The sequence below is a fragment of the Taurulus bubalis genome (genome assembly GCF_910589615.1).
Source record: "Taurulus bubalis genome assembly, chromosome: 16".
NCBI classification, from domain to species: domain Eukaryota; kingdom Metazoa; phylum Chordata; class Actinopteri; order Perciformes; family Cottidae; genus Taurulus; species Taurulus bubalis.
The window spans coordinates 19,326,636-19,340,077 of NC_136604.1; the positions used below are offsets into that span (position 1 = coordinate 19,326,636).

Here is a 13,442-nt window from a genome sequence, read left to right on the forward strand (position 1 = left end):
AATGCACCTGATAGATTGGGGCTGGCAATATAATTCTGTTGAATGGCTGTTTAATGGATGTGAGCGCTCCATTTAGTAGCCACAATAAGGTGCCTTTAGTGACTGAAGCGGCATTGTTAGGCTGCATGAGGAGGAAAACAATATCATGAAAGAACAGCTTTGTTAAAAACACTTTGGAAGACAGAGGGGAATGTGTTTCATTCCATTCCCATGAATACTGAAAGTATTTGAAGAAAATTCAATTCAGCATCATTAGGGTATTTTTATTGTATTTTTTTCAGAATGCGTGCAAGTGGTTTTAAAAAGCTTTCAAACACAAGTAAACAGAGGGTAAATAAAGAAGAAAAACATGTTCCTCTGTATTTGTGGACCTCTTATAAAACTGTTTTCATTTCGTTGTGACCCATTCAAAGTATTTTTCCCCAAATATCTCCAATTGTGGATTGAAACACGGGAAAAGAAAACACGTTTGGATCTGTGTAACGAGGCTTTTACTGAGAGAGCTGCACACAAACGGCAACATTTACAGCAAAGCTTTGTGATGATGAACTGGTCTCCAACTTTCAGGCTCCAACAGTGTTTTAGTTCCAACCCACTTCTTTTCCAATAGGATTCCACTTATTTCTCATATGAAGTGCTTTTTTCCTTCCTAAATAATATGACACGGTCACAAGGAGGCAGTGTTGCCACTCTCCTAGCGCTTTTATGTGGTGATAGCAGGAATCCACCTATTTAAGGTCTTAAAAGTGCTCTTGATTTGCTCCACTGTAATCCTGCCATTTAAACCAAAACAAAGCAGAAACAGGGGCGTCCCAGTTCATGTTCCCTCTGTGACACATGAAGGTGACACTATTCCTCGGGTGACAAAACCCCAGTGACGTCCTCTCGCTGACAAATCCAATGTTTGCATTGAAATTTGTCAGGATTTACAACAAGTCGCCTGGTAGATCCCGGCCTCTTGTTCAGAGAGGCAGAAACCCGGCGTCTGAATGCTGAAAGCGTGCAGGCGTAATAGCATGGGCGTACATACCGCATATGACACCCCGGGGCGCTGCGCATGCTGTGTGGTTCTACGTGGAGTCAACATCATATTTAGTGTGCCGGGACAGGCGGAGGGACTAGGAAGCCATTCTCTAATGATCAAAATAACACTTTGTCAATGTAATAGCCCACTGTTCTTCATTCCTTACACCCACCTGACAGAACATTTCTCACGGCTTTGTTTACACCGGTGCTGCTTGCCCTTGTGGCCGGCTGTGACTTATATATAGAAATGTTGTGATTCCACCGCGATTGACGGATTGCCGTCACTTAGCGAATCGCCTCCGAAAACAAACGTCTCGAGGAAGACGTATCGGAGTATCGCGACTTTGATTCAAACATCAACGGCGATGTGAGGTTTTTGTTTATATGGTGACAGGGCGCAACAGATGGCAAAGCATATCTATAAATAAGTCGCTCTTCTGAATAGGGGATTAGTGCATTTGAGCCGCTTTTTTAATGGTCTCGCGGAGATATTAAAAAAAGTAAGCTGATTCATAATGCGTCTCTCTTTGCGGTGAATCACTCATAAACAAGAGTCTGGAAAGAATCTGCAGAACAAGAAAGGAAAAAAAACTCTTCAACATGCTAATGACAGTAAAGTTATATGAAAAAACATCTTTTCTCTGCGTGGCTGCAATTTAGAGGATCTTACAACATTACCGGGTGCATCACTTATCATATATCACTTATTAATATGATAATATTTTATAGCTTTTACAAATAACACGTCGCCTCCATTCTGAACTCTCCATCACCGAAGATCTCACAACCTGCAGACCTATAAAAAAAGCAAGGTGTGCATATTTCACCCCATTTTCGGTCCACATGCACACTATTCATATTTATGTAGATATACATAAAACAAATGTGCATCATTAACGCCAGGAGCGGTTATTCCAGAGCACAAATCATGCCACAAAAGCAAAATAACCAATAGCACATTCCAAAGTTCACGGAGAATATAACGCTGATAAATATACATAAGCCCATCTCGGTTTTAGCCTCTGGGTCACATTTTCTCCAAGTTATTGAAATAGAAATGTTCATCTCAATTATATAACCAGTGCTGATCAGCCTACAGATAGCCGCCCACCTGAGGCTGCCTCAGCATCCTCCACAAATATTGACAGAATCCTTATCTCTTTTTTCCACATTTTCTTATAAATATGAAGCTTGTATATACAAATCCGTTTTTTTCCCAGCCTTTAAGCACCCCAAATTCCTCACAAAGACACTTTAGCATTCATTGTATGCTTCCAGGAACTGAAAGGCTTAGGATGTCTGATAAAATGGATTTGCGGATGTAACTTTGGATATCTGCAGTCTGGATAAACTCTGCATCTGCCTTTAAATGACACTATAGTGTCACTGTCTGTTATCTGTTACAGAACTGGAGCCTCACCAAGTTTGTCTCTGCTTGTTGATTGCGGCATGTGTTTTCCAAACAACAGGGTTGTCTAAATTAATGAATTCATAAGCATGCCCGGGAGAAACGCAGGCTTGACCTATGAGAAGGTGAATGGATTTCCTGAGAACTATCGACACGTTGTCCTAACAAGGAAAAGCAACCTAAGGAGTCATGCGCTCCTAATCAATTGCTTAAATGAGTAAAGAGGCTATTATGTAGCCTCCTGAGATGTTCCAGTTACTTCACTGTACCAACTGATTTGAAATACGACGGGTCAACTGGACCAATATTTACATCATCAGACATTTTAGTTTGGCCCCAAAAGCCCTATATTCACTGTGAGTTGTTTTTTGATTTACTTCCCAAATTTATTTGGCAATTTGCCCCGTGTTGTAATGCTGCTCACATGCAAATGTGGATTTGCCAGCTAAACGTTCATTTCGTGAACTCTACTCCAACATAGTTAAACCGAATAGGTTTCCTGATTATAAATGCTGTTCACGTCAAGTTCCTACCCTCTACATATGTATGCAACGCAACTTAAAGCTTATAAATACGAGGTTGGGAGTCTCTCAACGTGGCGGCGGCTGAGGCGGCGGCTTGCAGCTTAAACGGTGCTAACAGGGAAAACTACGGAAAAAGTGCTGACGACGCGAACAGTGTTTAACTGAGGGGGAACACTTAGTAATGGTCCTCAACATATGTTAGGCGATGATTTCATGAAGAAAAATTAGAGAACAATTTGGTTGCAAAATAGAATCTAGGCTCTACTACAGGATGATTATGCAAACGGATAATTTTTTCAGCAGATGGAATTAACTACCTGCAAAAATCCAGTCAGCAGCTTTAGGTGAATAAAATCTCAGCAAAAGTATCTCGATAACAACAACTGTGTTTAAGTTGGTCAAAGAGTTCCTTAGGAACTATTATGTTTCCCCCAAATGATGAGCAGATTTTTAGGCATTTAATTTTTAAATGGCTTGGGGGAAAAAAGCCCATATCGCTGCCTTAATTGGGGGTTAAAAAAAATCAAAAATCTTCCCTGGGGTGCATGCTCCTGGACCTCCTTTGGTCCGGGTGGAGCCCCGAATCTTCACAAAGTATGTCTCCGCCCCCGTCCAGTATAGTATGCCAGTAGTTCTGGGTCTTTGTGTAAAATATAATGAAGCCACCATACTGTACAAACAGTTATTTTTATCTGGCCCGCCATCACACCAGTGCTGTGATTGGTCCTTGGTGAAATCATCAAGCTTTTTATCCAAAGCATGTGTTCCTGTCTTATTGTAGTGCTTCTTCAAACAGACAGGGAGCTTCCACTAACATTACACACAAGCAGACATTCCTCGTTGGTTTGCATCCAGGCACTATCTCTCCGAATCACCGCCCTTGTTCACGGTAAGTTTATGGTAACGCCTGGGATTCAGCACCACGGACAGTTCCGTAGCGTCGCCCCGCCCCTTCCACGCGCTGCGCGTCGCGCGCGGCGACCAATCGCCGCCTCTCCCCTCACTTTCAGCACTGGATGCTGCGAGCAGGGAGCTCCAGAGAGTCTGTGCACCCAGAGAGCAGCGGGAACCCTCACGTAGCGGGGCTCTAATGCTGGCTGAACATCACTTCCATGGGATAAAAACCTCCCGCTCACATTTAATTGATTCATCCTGCGTGCCGCGAGGACCGAGAAATATGCTCTTATAAATGACAATATCGCACAAAAAAAAAGAAAAAAAGAAGATATATTCGGCGCAGCCCACAACTTGGAGCCGTGTGGACGTCGAGCAAGTTTTTTTTTCTTCGCTTTATTGTTGACATTTTGAGTCGTTTTTGCCTGGAGCCCGAAGCCCGCGCGCGAGATGGAGAGCGAAAAGTACTTGCCGGAGCTTATGGCAGAGAAGGACACGCTGGATCCGTCTTTTCAGCACTCCCTGCGGCTACTGGATCAAGGTAAATGTCGGGGCGGTTTAACAACTGAAGTAAACACTTTATAGCTGCGTGGAGAAGCAGTTTGAGTGCTCGGGTTGTTGTTGGTGCTGCGGGCGACGTGACTCCACCAGCCCGCCTACTTCAAGTTATAAATAAGAGTTGTTTTTTTGGGGGGGGGGGGGGTCTATTCACAATTTCCCGTTTGGTCACACTAAAATAGCGAGGTCCTTTGCCAAGTTGTTATGCAGCAAGCGTGTCAAAGCCTTGTGAGAAATCAGTAGCAAACAAATGTAAAACATGCAGGTTTTCCTTGAAGGCTGCACCTGCCCAGAGGTTTAACAAACTACTCCTCTCAGGTGACGTTTTGGGGAGGATGAGACCATGAAATAGGGAACCTTTACCTCTATATGAGCCTTTTGTTGCTGGTTTTTAATCAGACATAATGCTGTTGGCAAAGTTGAAATGTGCACAGAAAAAAAAAAATGCACCTATTGTTTTCAGACGGCGTGGCGAGATGTCACAGCCAACAGGTTACAGGGATGGGAGCCTGAAGGCACCATGGCATCCCCGTTTTTTTTTATCCCAGACGTGTGTAAGCTGTGGAATCATCACACTCTTATTCAAATGTACATGTGTTTCCTCCTTTGAAGAAGTGGACGTGACTGAAATGGAATTTGGAGCGGATGGAGCGGCGGCTTGCAGCAGAGCGCGTGGACGCTTTAATTAATCCGTTGCACAGCCCTTCTGCTTTGAAGCCGTCAAGAATTGTGCACTTCTTCAGACGCGGCCCTGTGGAACCCCTCATGTGGTGGAAGTGCACTGTTATGGCATCCAAGTGGATCCTTAAGTACCACTCATGGGCTTTGTCTGGAGTGTGGCGCACTGTTGTTGGCTTTAAGGGGAGCAGACGAGGAGCACCAGCCTGTAAACAGCCCTGCTGCACTGTAACTCATTCTACTGAACCTCCAGATGCAGCTGCTGCACCAAGCTGTTTTTTACTCACACAGCCTTTGTCCCTTCTAGTCCAAACTTGGCTCCTTTAAGGGGTCCTCCAAATGGTTCCATAGGGGCCCCTGCAAAGAGAGGCATGATTTAATTTCAATGTTGTTTACCTCCTGGAGTTTTTTAGTCTGGTGACAAACAGAATTACTCTCCAGGATATTCTGAACCTGCAACGCCAATATACAGTCGCTTGTTTCATCATTGTTTAATCTGCTGATTATGCTTTTTATCAATCGATTGGTGTCCAGCCAGGGACCAGTGGAACATATGGACTTGCATCTTATAAAGCGCCTTTCAAGTGAAAACGAAAAGCTCAAAGACATTCAGTTTACAATAATATGAAAAAAAAAGATAAAAGAATCAAGTCCTCCCAATCGTTCAGCTTATAAATATTTGGCATATTCGCTTTAGAAATAACCTAAAGATTAGGCTAATTGATTATGACAACAGTTGATGAATTTCCTGTCGATCGGCTAATTGATTAATGGAATGAATCAAATTATCACATGTGTAAAAACCTCCCCCTCTATTATTATATGTCATCCTATTTGTTTGTGTTTTGAGGTCGAATTAATTACATTTTGAAATGGTTGGAGAGTTTCTGAATGAAGCATCGGTGGGCCTACGTTATCTCCTCTGAATATAGTGATGTGTGAAATGAAATGCTGCTCGGCTCTCTCGCTGTACGTTGGGGTAATGGATGTAAATGGCCTCGCCGCCATCAGGCGCAGATCGAAGTCTTGTTTGAGAGAACGGCACCGCGGGTTAATGCTTCTTTCAGAGCGCTGATTCATGTACAGTCAGGTGCATTCATTCCAGTCCACGAGGAAGACACTGCTGTGTTTCACTCAGCACTTTTTGTTATCAGCTGGTTTCGTGACTCAAAATCTGGGTTAGCCTTTTTTTTTATTTCTCTTAGAACACATATTCGCCTCACTGAGAGAAAGACCGGATTCCTGAATACTGTATGCAAAGCTGAAAGATTCCTACCCAACGCTTTCTTGACAGACACTCTTAAAGTCACTGCGGTATAGTTATTGCGATATATATATATATATATATATATATATATATATATATATATATATATATATATATTGGCCATTTCCCCCAAAACTGCATACAATTGATGGAATTCATAAGGCAGGAGAAGCACAAACAAGAGTATTAGATGAAACGTCCCCTCTTGTGTTTTCATTCACGCAAGTTCTCGCTAAAACACTTCCAATAAAGTTAGTTTGTGATTCTTCCGGTGGGGGCAAACGATGGCAGTTGGACTCCATCGCGAGCGGCAGAATTAATCGGTGACATTTTATGAAGTATAAGCGGTGCACAAAACTTGGCCGAAACCGTCTGCCACAACTCCAAAACAGTAAATACTGTTATCTCTCTCTTACACAACAGATGGGACACGATGCAGCTTAATAGAGCACTTCTTCTGCCATCTTGCTGATGAGTTCTGGACTTGATTATGCAATTGGCAGGGGATGCAGGGAACAGAGCTCGAGTAACTAGACTTACTGTGTGCAAACGGCGAATACGAGATTACCCCAGGTCTGGAGAGACTTCCATTCAGGAGAAATTAGGGGAGCATTGTGTTTCGAAGCTCGGGGACAGGGCGGGCTGCTTTGATAAGTTTGGGCCATTCGTGGAAGCTCTTATCCCACAAGGAACATATCTCTGCCCCTGTGACAAGCCTCATACAGTCTGCAGCAGACACTGGGAGCTGGAGAAATATCTTCAGCCAGAATAAGAGACAAGCAGGACCAGCAGCCTACACGGAATGAAAAATCCTCAACAGCATACTAATGAAGGGATTCTAGGTGTGAAAGCCAGTCGGGTGGCATGAATAACAATAAAGAAGTACACAATGAAAACTTAATCACAAATCAGATACATGAAATATTTTTTAAACAGTAACATGAAGCATTAAGAAACAAACAAAACACAGACTTTCACCCTGGCGACCGCTGTTTGGGTCCGTTGACTCGATGCTTTTTATGTTTCGCTGTTTTACACAACATTGTAATTAACGCTGTTGTACGCAATGTTGGACTTAACGCTGTTGTACTTAACGTTGTTGTACTTAACGCTGTTGTAATTGATGCTCTGATATGTAACATTGTTTTACGTAATGTTGTAAGTAACTATATAAGTAAAGGTATAAGCAATGGTAAAAGTAACGGTATAAGTAACATTGTAGTAGGTAGCGTTGTTGTAGGTAATATTGTTGTAGGTTTACGTTGTTGTAGGTTTACGTTGTTGTAGGTAACATTGTTGTAGGTTTACATTGTGGTAGGTTTACGTTGTTGTAGGTAACATTGTTGTAGGTAGCATTGTTGTAGGTTTACATTGTTGTAGGTTTACATTGTTGTAGGTAGCGTTGTTGTAGGTAGCGTTGTTGTAGGTAGCGTTGTTGTAGGTTTACATTGTTGTAGGTAGCGTTGTTGTAGGTTTACGTTGTAGTAGTTAACATTGTAGTAGGTAGCGTTATTGTAGGTAGTGTTGTTGTTGTGGGTAGCATTGTTGTAGGTTTACGGTGTTGTAGGTAGCGTTGTAGTAGGTATCATTGTTGTAGGTAACGTTGTTGTAGGTTTACATTGTTGTAGGTTTACGTTGTTGTAGGTAGTGTTGTTGTTGGTAGCGTTGTTGTAGGTTTACGTTGTTGTAGGTAGTGTTGTTGTTGGTAGCGTTGTTGTAGGTAGCATTGTTGTAGGTTTAGTGTTGTAGGTAGTGTTGTTGTAGATAACATTGTTGTAGATTTACGTTGATGGACGTGACGTTGTAGTAGGTAACACTGTTGTAGGTTTACGTTGTTGTAGGTAGCGTTGTTGTAGGTTTACGTTGTTGTAGGTAGCGTTGTTGTAGGTTTACGTTGTAGTAGTTAACATTGTAGTAGGTAACGTTATTGTAGGTAGTGTTGTTGTTGTGGGTAGCATTGTTGTAGGTTTACGGTGTTGTAGGTAGCATTGTAGTAGGTATCATTGTTGTAGGTAGCGTTGTTGTAGGTTTACGTTGTTGTAGGTAACGTTGTAGTAGGCAACGTTGTTGTAGGTTTACATTGTTATAGGTTTACGTTGTTGTAGGTAGTGTTGTTGTTGGTAGCGTTGTTGTAGGTAGCATTGTTGTAGGTTTACAGTGTTGTAGGTAATGTTGTTGTAGATAACATTGTTGTAGATTTACGTTGATGGACGTGACGTTGTAGTAGGTAACGCTGTTGTAGGTTTACGTTGTTGTAGGTAGCATTGTTGTAGATAACATTGTTGTAGGTTTACGTTGTAGTAGGTAATGTTGTAGTAAGTAATGTTGTAGTAGGTAACGTTGTTGTAAAGTCTAAGGGCGGTTTTTGTATTTTCATGGTAGTGACATTGTTACGTTTCGTTACTTTATTATTTAGTCAGAGACCATGATGATTTTTCATGAACTTATTTTCACAATTAACAAAAACAATGCAAGTGTGATTCCAAACACATAAGCTTCATTTTTTTTGTCGCTCATCATTACGCGTAGAACTAGTTTATGTTTGACTGTGTTAAGAAGCAATAATCATATCCTTATGATTTGATTCATATTATGTTGTTTTTCTATAATGCATGTGACCTCTCAGTTTCACTCCCACACATTTCAGAAATTATTATGATTATTGTGATTATCACATGTTAATTACTATTTTTCATTATAATATAATTCACGTTGCTTCACAGTATAATGCATATCCATGGGGGAAGTTGTGTAAACAATAGCACGTTAAAATGTAAAGTCCCTGCCTGCACCAGATGCGTTCTGTTTGCAGAGCGGCGTCCACTCTGAATGTTTCACGACTTCTGGCCCACATTGAACGCTGTAACCTCGGTGCTGCAGATACACTCCGTATCTAGTGCTTTTTAATTGGATATTCCACAGCAGGAGCTCGGCACAGTGTTTGCATTGAATTAACATCCTCGGCTAGCTTACCCACAAAGAAAAGGAAGAACAGCAACAACAAAACATACTTTATCTGCACAGACTGAGCAGGTGGGGGGGAACGCATCCACATTTCAGACGTGATGCCCCATTGTTAATTCATACATTTCCATCTCGTCAACAAAACAGAGGCGTATTTTTAGCCGTGCTTGAGTTTTGCCCCGAGTGGGAGCGGTTCCTGGGTGAGAATGCCCAGAAGTGAACAGGAATAAGCTTTGGCGTGGGATCAAAGGCAGCGATACCGTTTTGTTGGGGAAACAGTGCTTGATAGCGATAATGATCTGTGCATCTGCGGCCGGGGCGCGACACGCTGAGCCGCGCGGCGAGGTGGAGGCGCCGCCGCAGCCCCGAAACCAGTCAGAGGCCGGGAGCCCACTGGTTATTTGACCCGCGGATGCAATGAGCTCGCAAGTGAACTGTAAGAGGGCAGATGGAGGGGAGCTCCGGCAAACCCGCTTTGCATTCAGACAAGCAGTGGTTGGCTGCCGTGCGGCGCTGTGTGTGTGTGTGTGTGTGTGTGTGTGTGTGTTTGCAGAGCTCTGTCTCTGCTTTGCTGCAGCTCCCACTGGAATCCAGGGGCGAAATGTAGGCCAGGACTAACACAGGCAGATCCCCGTTATAAATCCTTACAGCATCTCTTTAACAGACGCGACGGCTCACGTGACCGCATTGATTCCACCGCTAATGTGGGATGCATGTTCTCACTCGTTACGGCAATAATGAGCCAATGCTGCAGTGATTTAGACCCTTTCCCTCCACTCGGATGCAGCACTCGATGGCCTCTAGTGGCGTTAAAACGTCAAACCTGGAATATTAACGTGATTCATTGGTGTTTGTCTGCACGCAAACAAACAGAGAGTCGTTCCCAATGAGAAATAATCGAATATATTACGGCGGCGCTGGGAGGGAGCCATGTGCTGTCATTGTCGGCCACAATGTAGCCGGCCATGCGTGGTCGTTTGGTTCCTTTTGTCGCTCGCAGTGTGAATGTGTAATTAGGCAAATAGTTTGAAATAAAGAAAAAGACCCAAAAAAACGGCCAGGTGGTGGAAATTGGTTTTGAAAACCTGGTCAGAGTTGTGGAAAGAATTTGTACTCACCTAATCAGAGAATACATTTTGACAATTCTTGCTTTATGGCTGCAATATCAAACAGAGATGTATAGCATATTGTGTTAAACATTAAGAAATATGGTTGTATGTTTTTTTTCAAACCCAGATGAAAATCCGAGCATCTTGAGACGGCTCCTTTGAGTAGTTTTGGTATTCAGTAATCCTGTTTCCTGCTAGAACCCCTCGCTAATAAGTCACACCACAAAAAGCAGAAGTTATTAATTGCATTTACTCGTCTCCAACTGTTGGTTCGTTTCTCGCATCTCCACCTGGCACAAAGCTCGCCCCGGGCTCCACTTGTTGACTTAATGTCGAGGCTGTCACATTCCAATGTTGAACATGGCCGACCATAAATGCTGCAGTCATATTTCAAATCCCACAAATGTGCATTTTCCATCCTCCACGTGAGCCGTCTGCTAGGACGGCGTCCAAGAGGAGACTCGGTGAAAGCGTCCAGCCAGGCCGGCTTAAATAATGCAAACTGCACTTGTTTGGGCTGAAAGGGGATATTCCACATCGCTGATAAGGAGATGTGTGTTGCTGGGTCTTTACCACGGCTGGGTTTAGTTTTTCTCATACGGGTGCCAATACAACACTGACTTGTTCGACGACCTTGCATATTTTATTTTTTCAGCAAACAAAGCCAAAGTTCTCATACGTTACATGTCGTCAAAACCCAAGCAGCCAATTGTAATTTTCGTAAGCATAATCTCTATCACGGGACAATATTTTGGTTTTGGAAGCGTTTTGCTTTCCGCCTGTAGGCTTTCAAGATTGGCATGAACACTACAAATGTACGTTAAACGCCATCTTTCCACAGCTGAAAAAGTTTTGACATTTTCGGCACATTTAACATCAATGTGTTTATTGCATCAAGGCTTTTTAACTTTGTCAGGAACCTCTGTTTCAACAAAAAACTAATTATGAAATGCTCTGCTTGAAATTATGACCTTTGTGTTGTTAGGGTCAGTTTCGACACAGTTATAAAAAAATAAGATTTGCTTGATTGGTTGTCATTTGTTTGACCTTGCAAATCTATATTTTGTGTTATGACTTGTGTTTGTATTAAAGTTCTAATGCTGGAAAAAAAAAAATATAAAAATATATATATAGATAGATATATACATAGATGTTACTATAGTTAATAATATTAAAATGAAAAAATAAATAAAACAAATGTATTTAAGAGATGTGTTCTAATACCTCTCAGTAATAGTCAGGTAAAACAACAACCTTTTATTTATTTATATGATTCTCTTGAGGTTAATTTTAGCTTTTTTTTTTATTGAAATCGAGAGGTATCCTGACAAAGAAAAGGCCCAGAAGCCAACACCAAAAATATGAAAACATAAAACAATATTTTCATGGATAAGGAAGCCTAACAAGGTAACAAGAGATGAGAAACACATTGGATGATAGATAATTGTTTTTACTGTATTTTACAGCTGATTTAAGACATGGGTCAAAACCGACCCGTTAGCACAAGAGATGCTAACAGAAAGCTAACACAAGAGGAAGGTTAATTCGGGAACAGGCCGGATGTTGAGAGGAGCCCGTGTCATCACCACTCACCAATATATCCCTCCGCCGTATCCTTCCCCCGCATCACTTATAGATCCATTAATCCTCATTTTATTGGAAGATAATTTGCCGCCCAACGCAGGACGCCAACGGACCGTGATTACACTGGATTAGTTAGAGAAGCAAAAGCAAACCCCCGGCCTGTATCAGTCTGCTTACTGCGCCCGCGGCTGAGAGACAAAGGGAGATGGGGATGGAGAAGACGGAGAGGGCAGGAGGGGGTTGGCAGGGCTGCAGAGAGAGTAAGAGTCTCTTTCCCCAGGGAAAGGTTATTTGTTAGGGGATTGTACCAAAGTCACTTACAAAAGGGAAAATGCAATCTGAGGGGAGGAAGAAAAAATGGAGGAGTGGAATGGAATGGGAGTTGAAATGGGAAAAGAAAAAAGAAGTGGCTATATGGGAGCGCTGTCACAGATGAGTTAGTGGAAAAGACAAAAAAAAGTTCACATGACTGAAAAGAAAACATAGAAAGTCCCAGCCTGCTGTTGACCCCTGCGTTCAAAGCATAGCGCATAAAGCGCAGTGGAAAAGATATAATGAGTGGCACAACTCATCCTAGATTCATTTATAATTAATGCTGCGACGGAGGACAGGTGTGATGTTTCATAATGAAATTCAGCAGAGACTGAGAAGTGTATTTTCAGCCCATTTTCTCATCTTCTGCAGTAAACTTTGCTATTAAGAGTTGATATTTGACTTTGAAGCTGTTGTTTTTTTTTTACTTGGAAGGGTTCCTCTCCTGCCACCGTCTCCCCTCCTCCTTTATGGATGTGGTTTTGTGTGGTTGGCACCTCTATAGAGTGGATTGCACTGGATTAGCTTCTCCGCCTTCCCAACTGATCCGATCCATTTTGTGTAATCCAACTCAATTTAATTATGTTTATCGTTCCACCTCGCCGCTGCCGAGGAGCAGCAGCACACACCTCTACCAAGATAAGCCCGGGGACCTTGTGGCTTTTTTTTTGTTGTTGCTTTTTTCTGGCAGAGTGTCTGCCTGAGCCTGTTGCTTTATAAACAGATGGCGTAAGTCACCTACACCCTCAGCAAATACGGTGTTAGGTGCAGTATTATGATTCAGAGCTGCCTTCGAACATCACGGTGACATGAGAAAAATAGCCAAGGCTGAAGATCATAACCTAAGTGTTTTTTTTTGCAGGCGGTTGTTAAGAAAATGTGTAGAGTTTAGCCGGCTCTCGCCTGGTGTTTGGATGAATTAACATGCACGTTATTTACACAGTCTCCGTTATTTCTTCTGTGCGTCTTGATGCTCGGCATCAGATATCAAAAGCTCACAACAAAAAGCCTCAAACTAGTTCTCCCAACACTCACACAGTTCAAGGACTCGGCTTCTTCTTCTTCTTCTTCCCTCTGATTGGAGCGACCGTGCAGCCGGAGACGTTACATTTAATCGC

The 13,442-nt window shown here is 42.5% G+C and overlaps 1 protein-coding gene across 1 annotated transcript in view; it reads left to right on the forward strand.

Moving 5' to 3' along the window:
• Window positions 1-4,302: 4,302 nt before the first annotated feature.
• Window positions 4,303-13,442, forward strand: part of khdrbs3 (KH domain containing, RNA binding, signal transduction associated 3) — a gene marked incomplete at both ends in the record, with an annotated part of 89,796 nt that continues 80,656 nt past the window's right edge. The window contains one exon of the mRNA XM_079232339.1: window positions 4,303-4,393. Coding sequence (XP_079088465.1) covers window positions 4,303-4,393 — 91 coding nt within the window. The remainder of the gene's footprint in view (window positions 4,394-13,442) is intronic.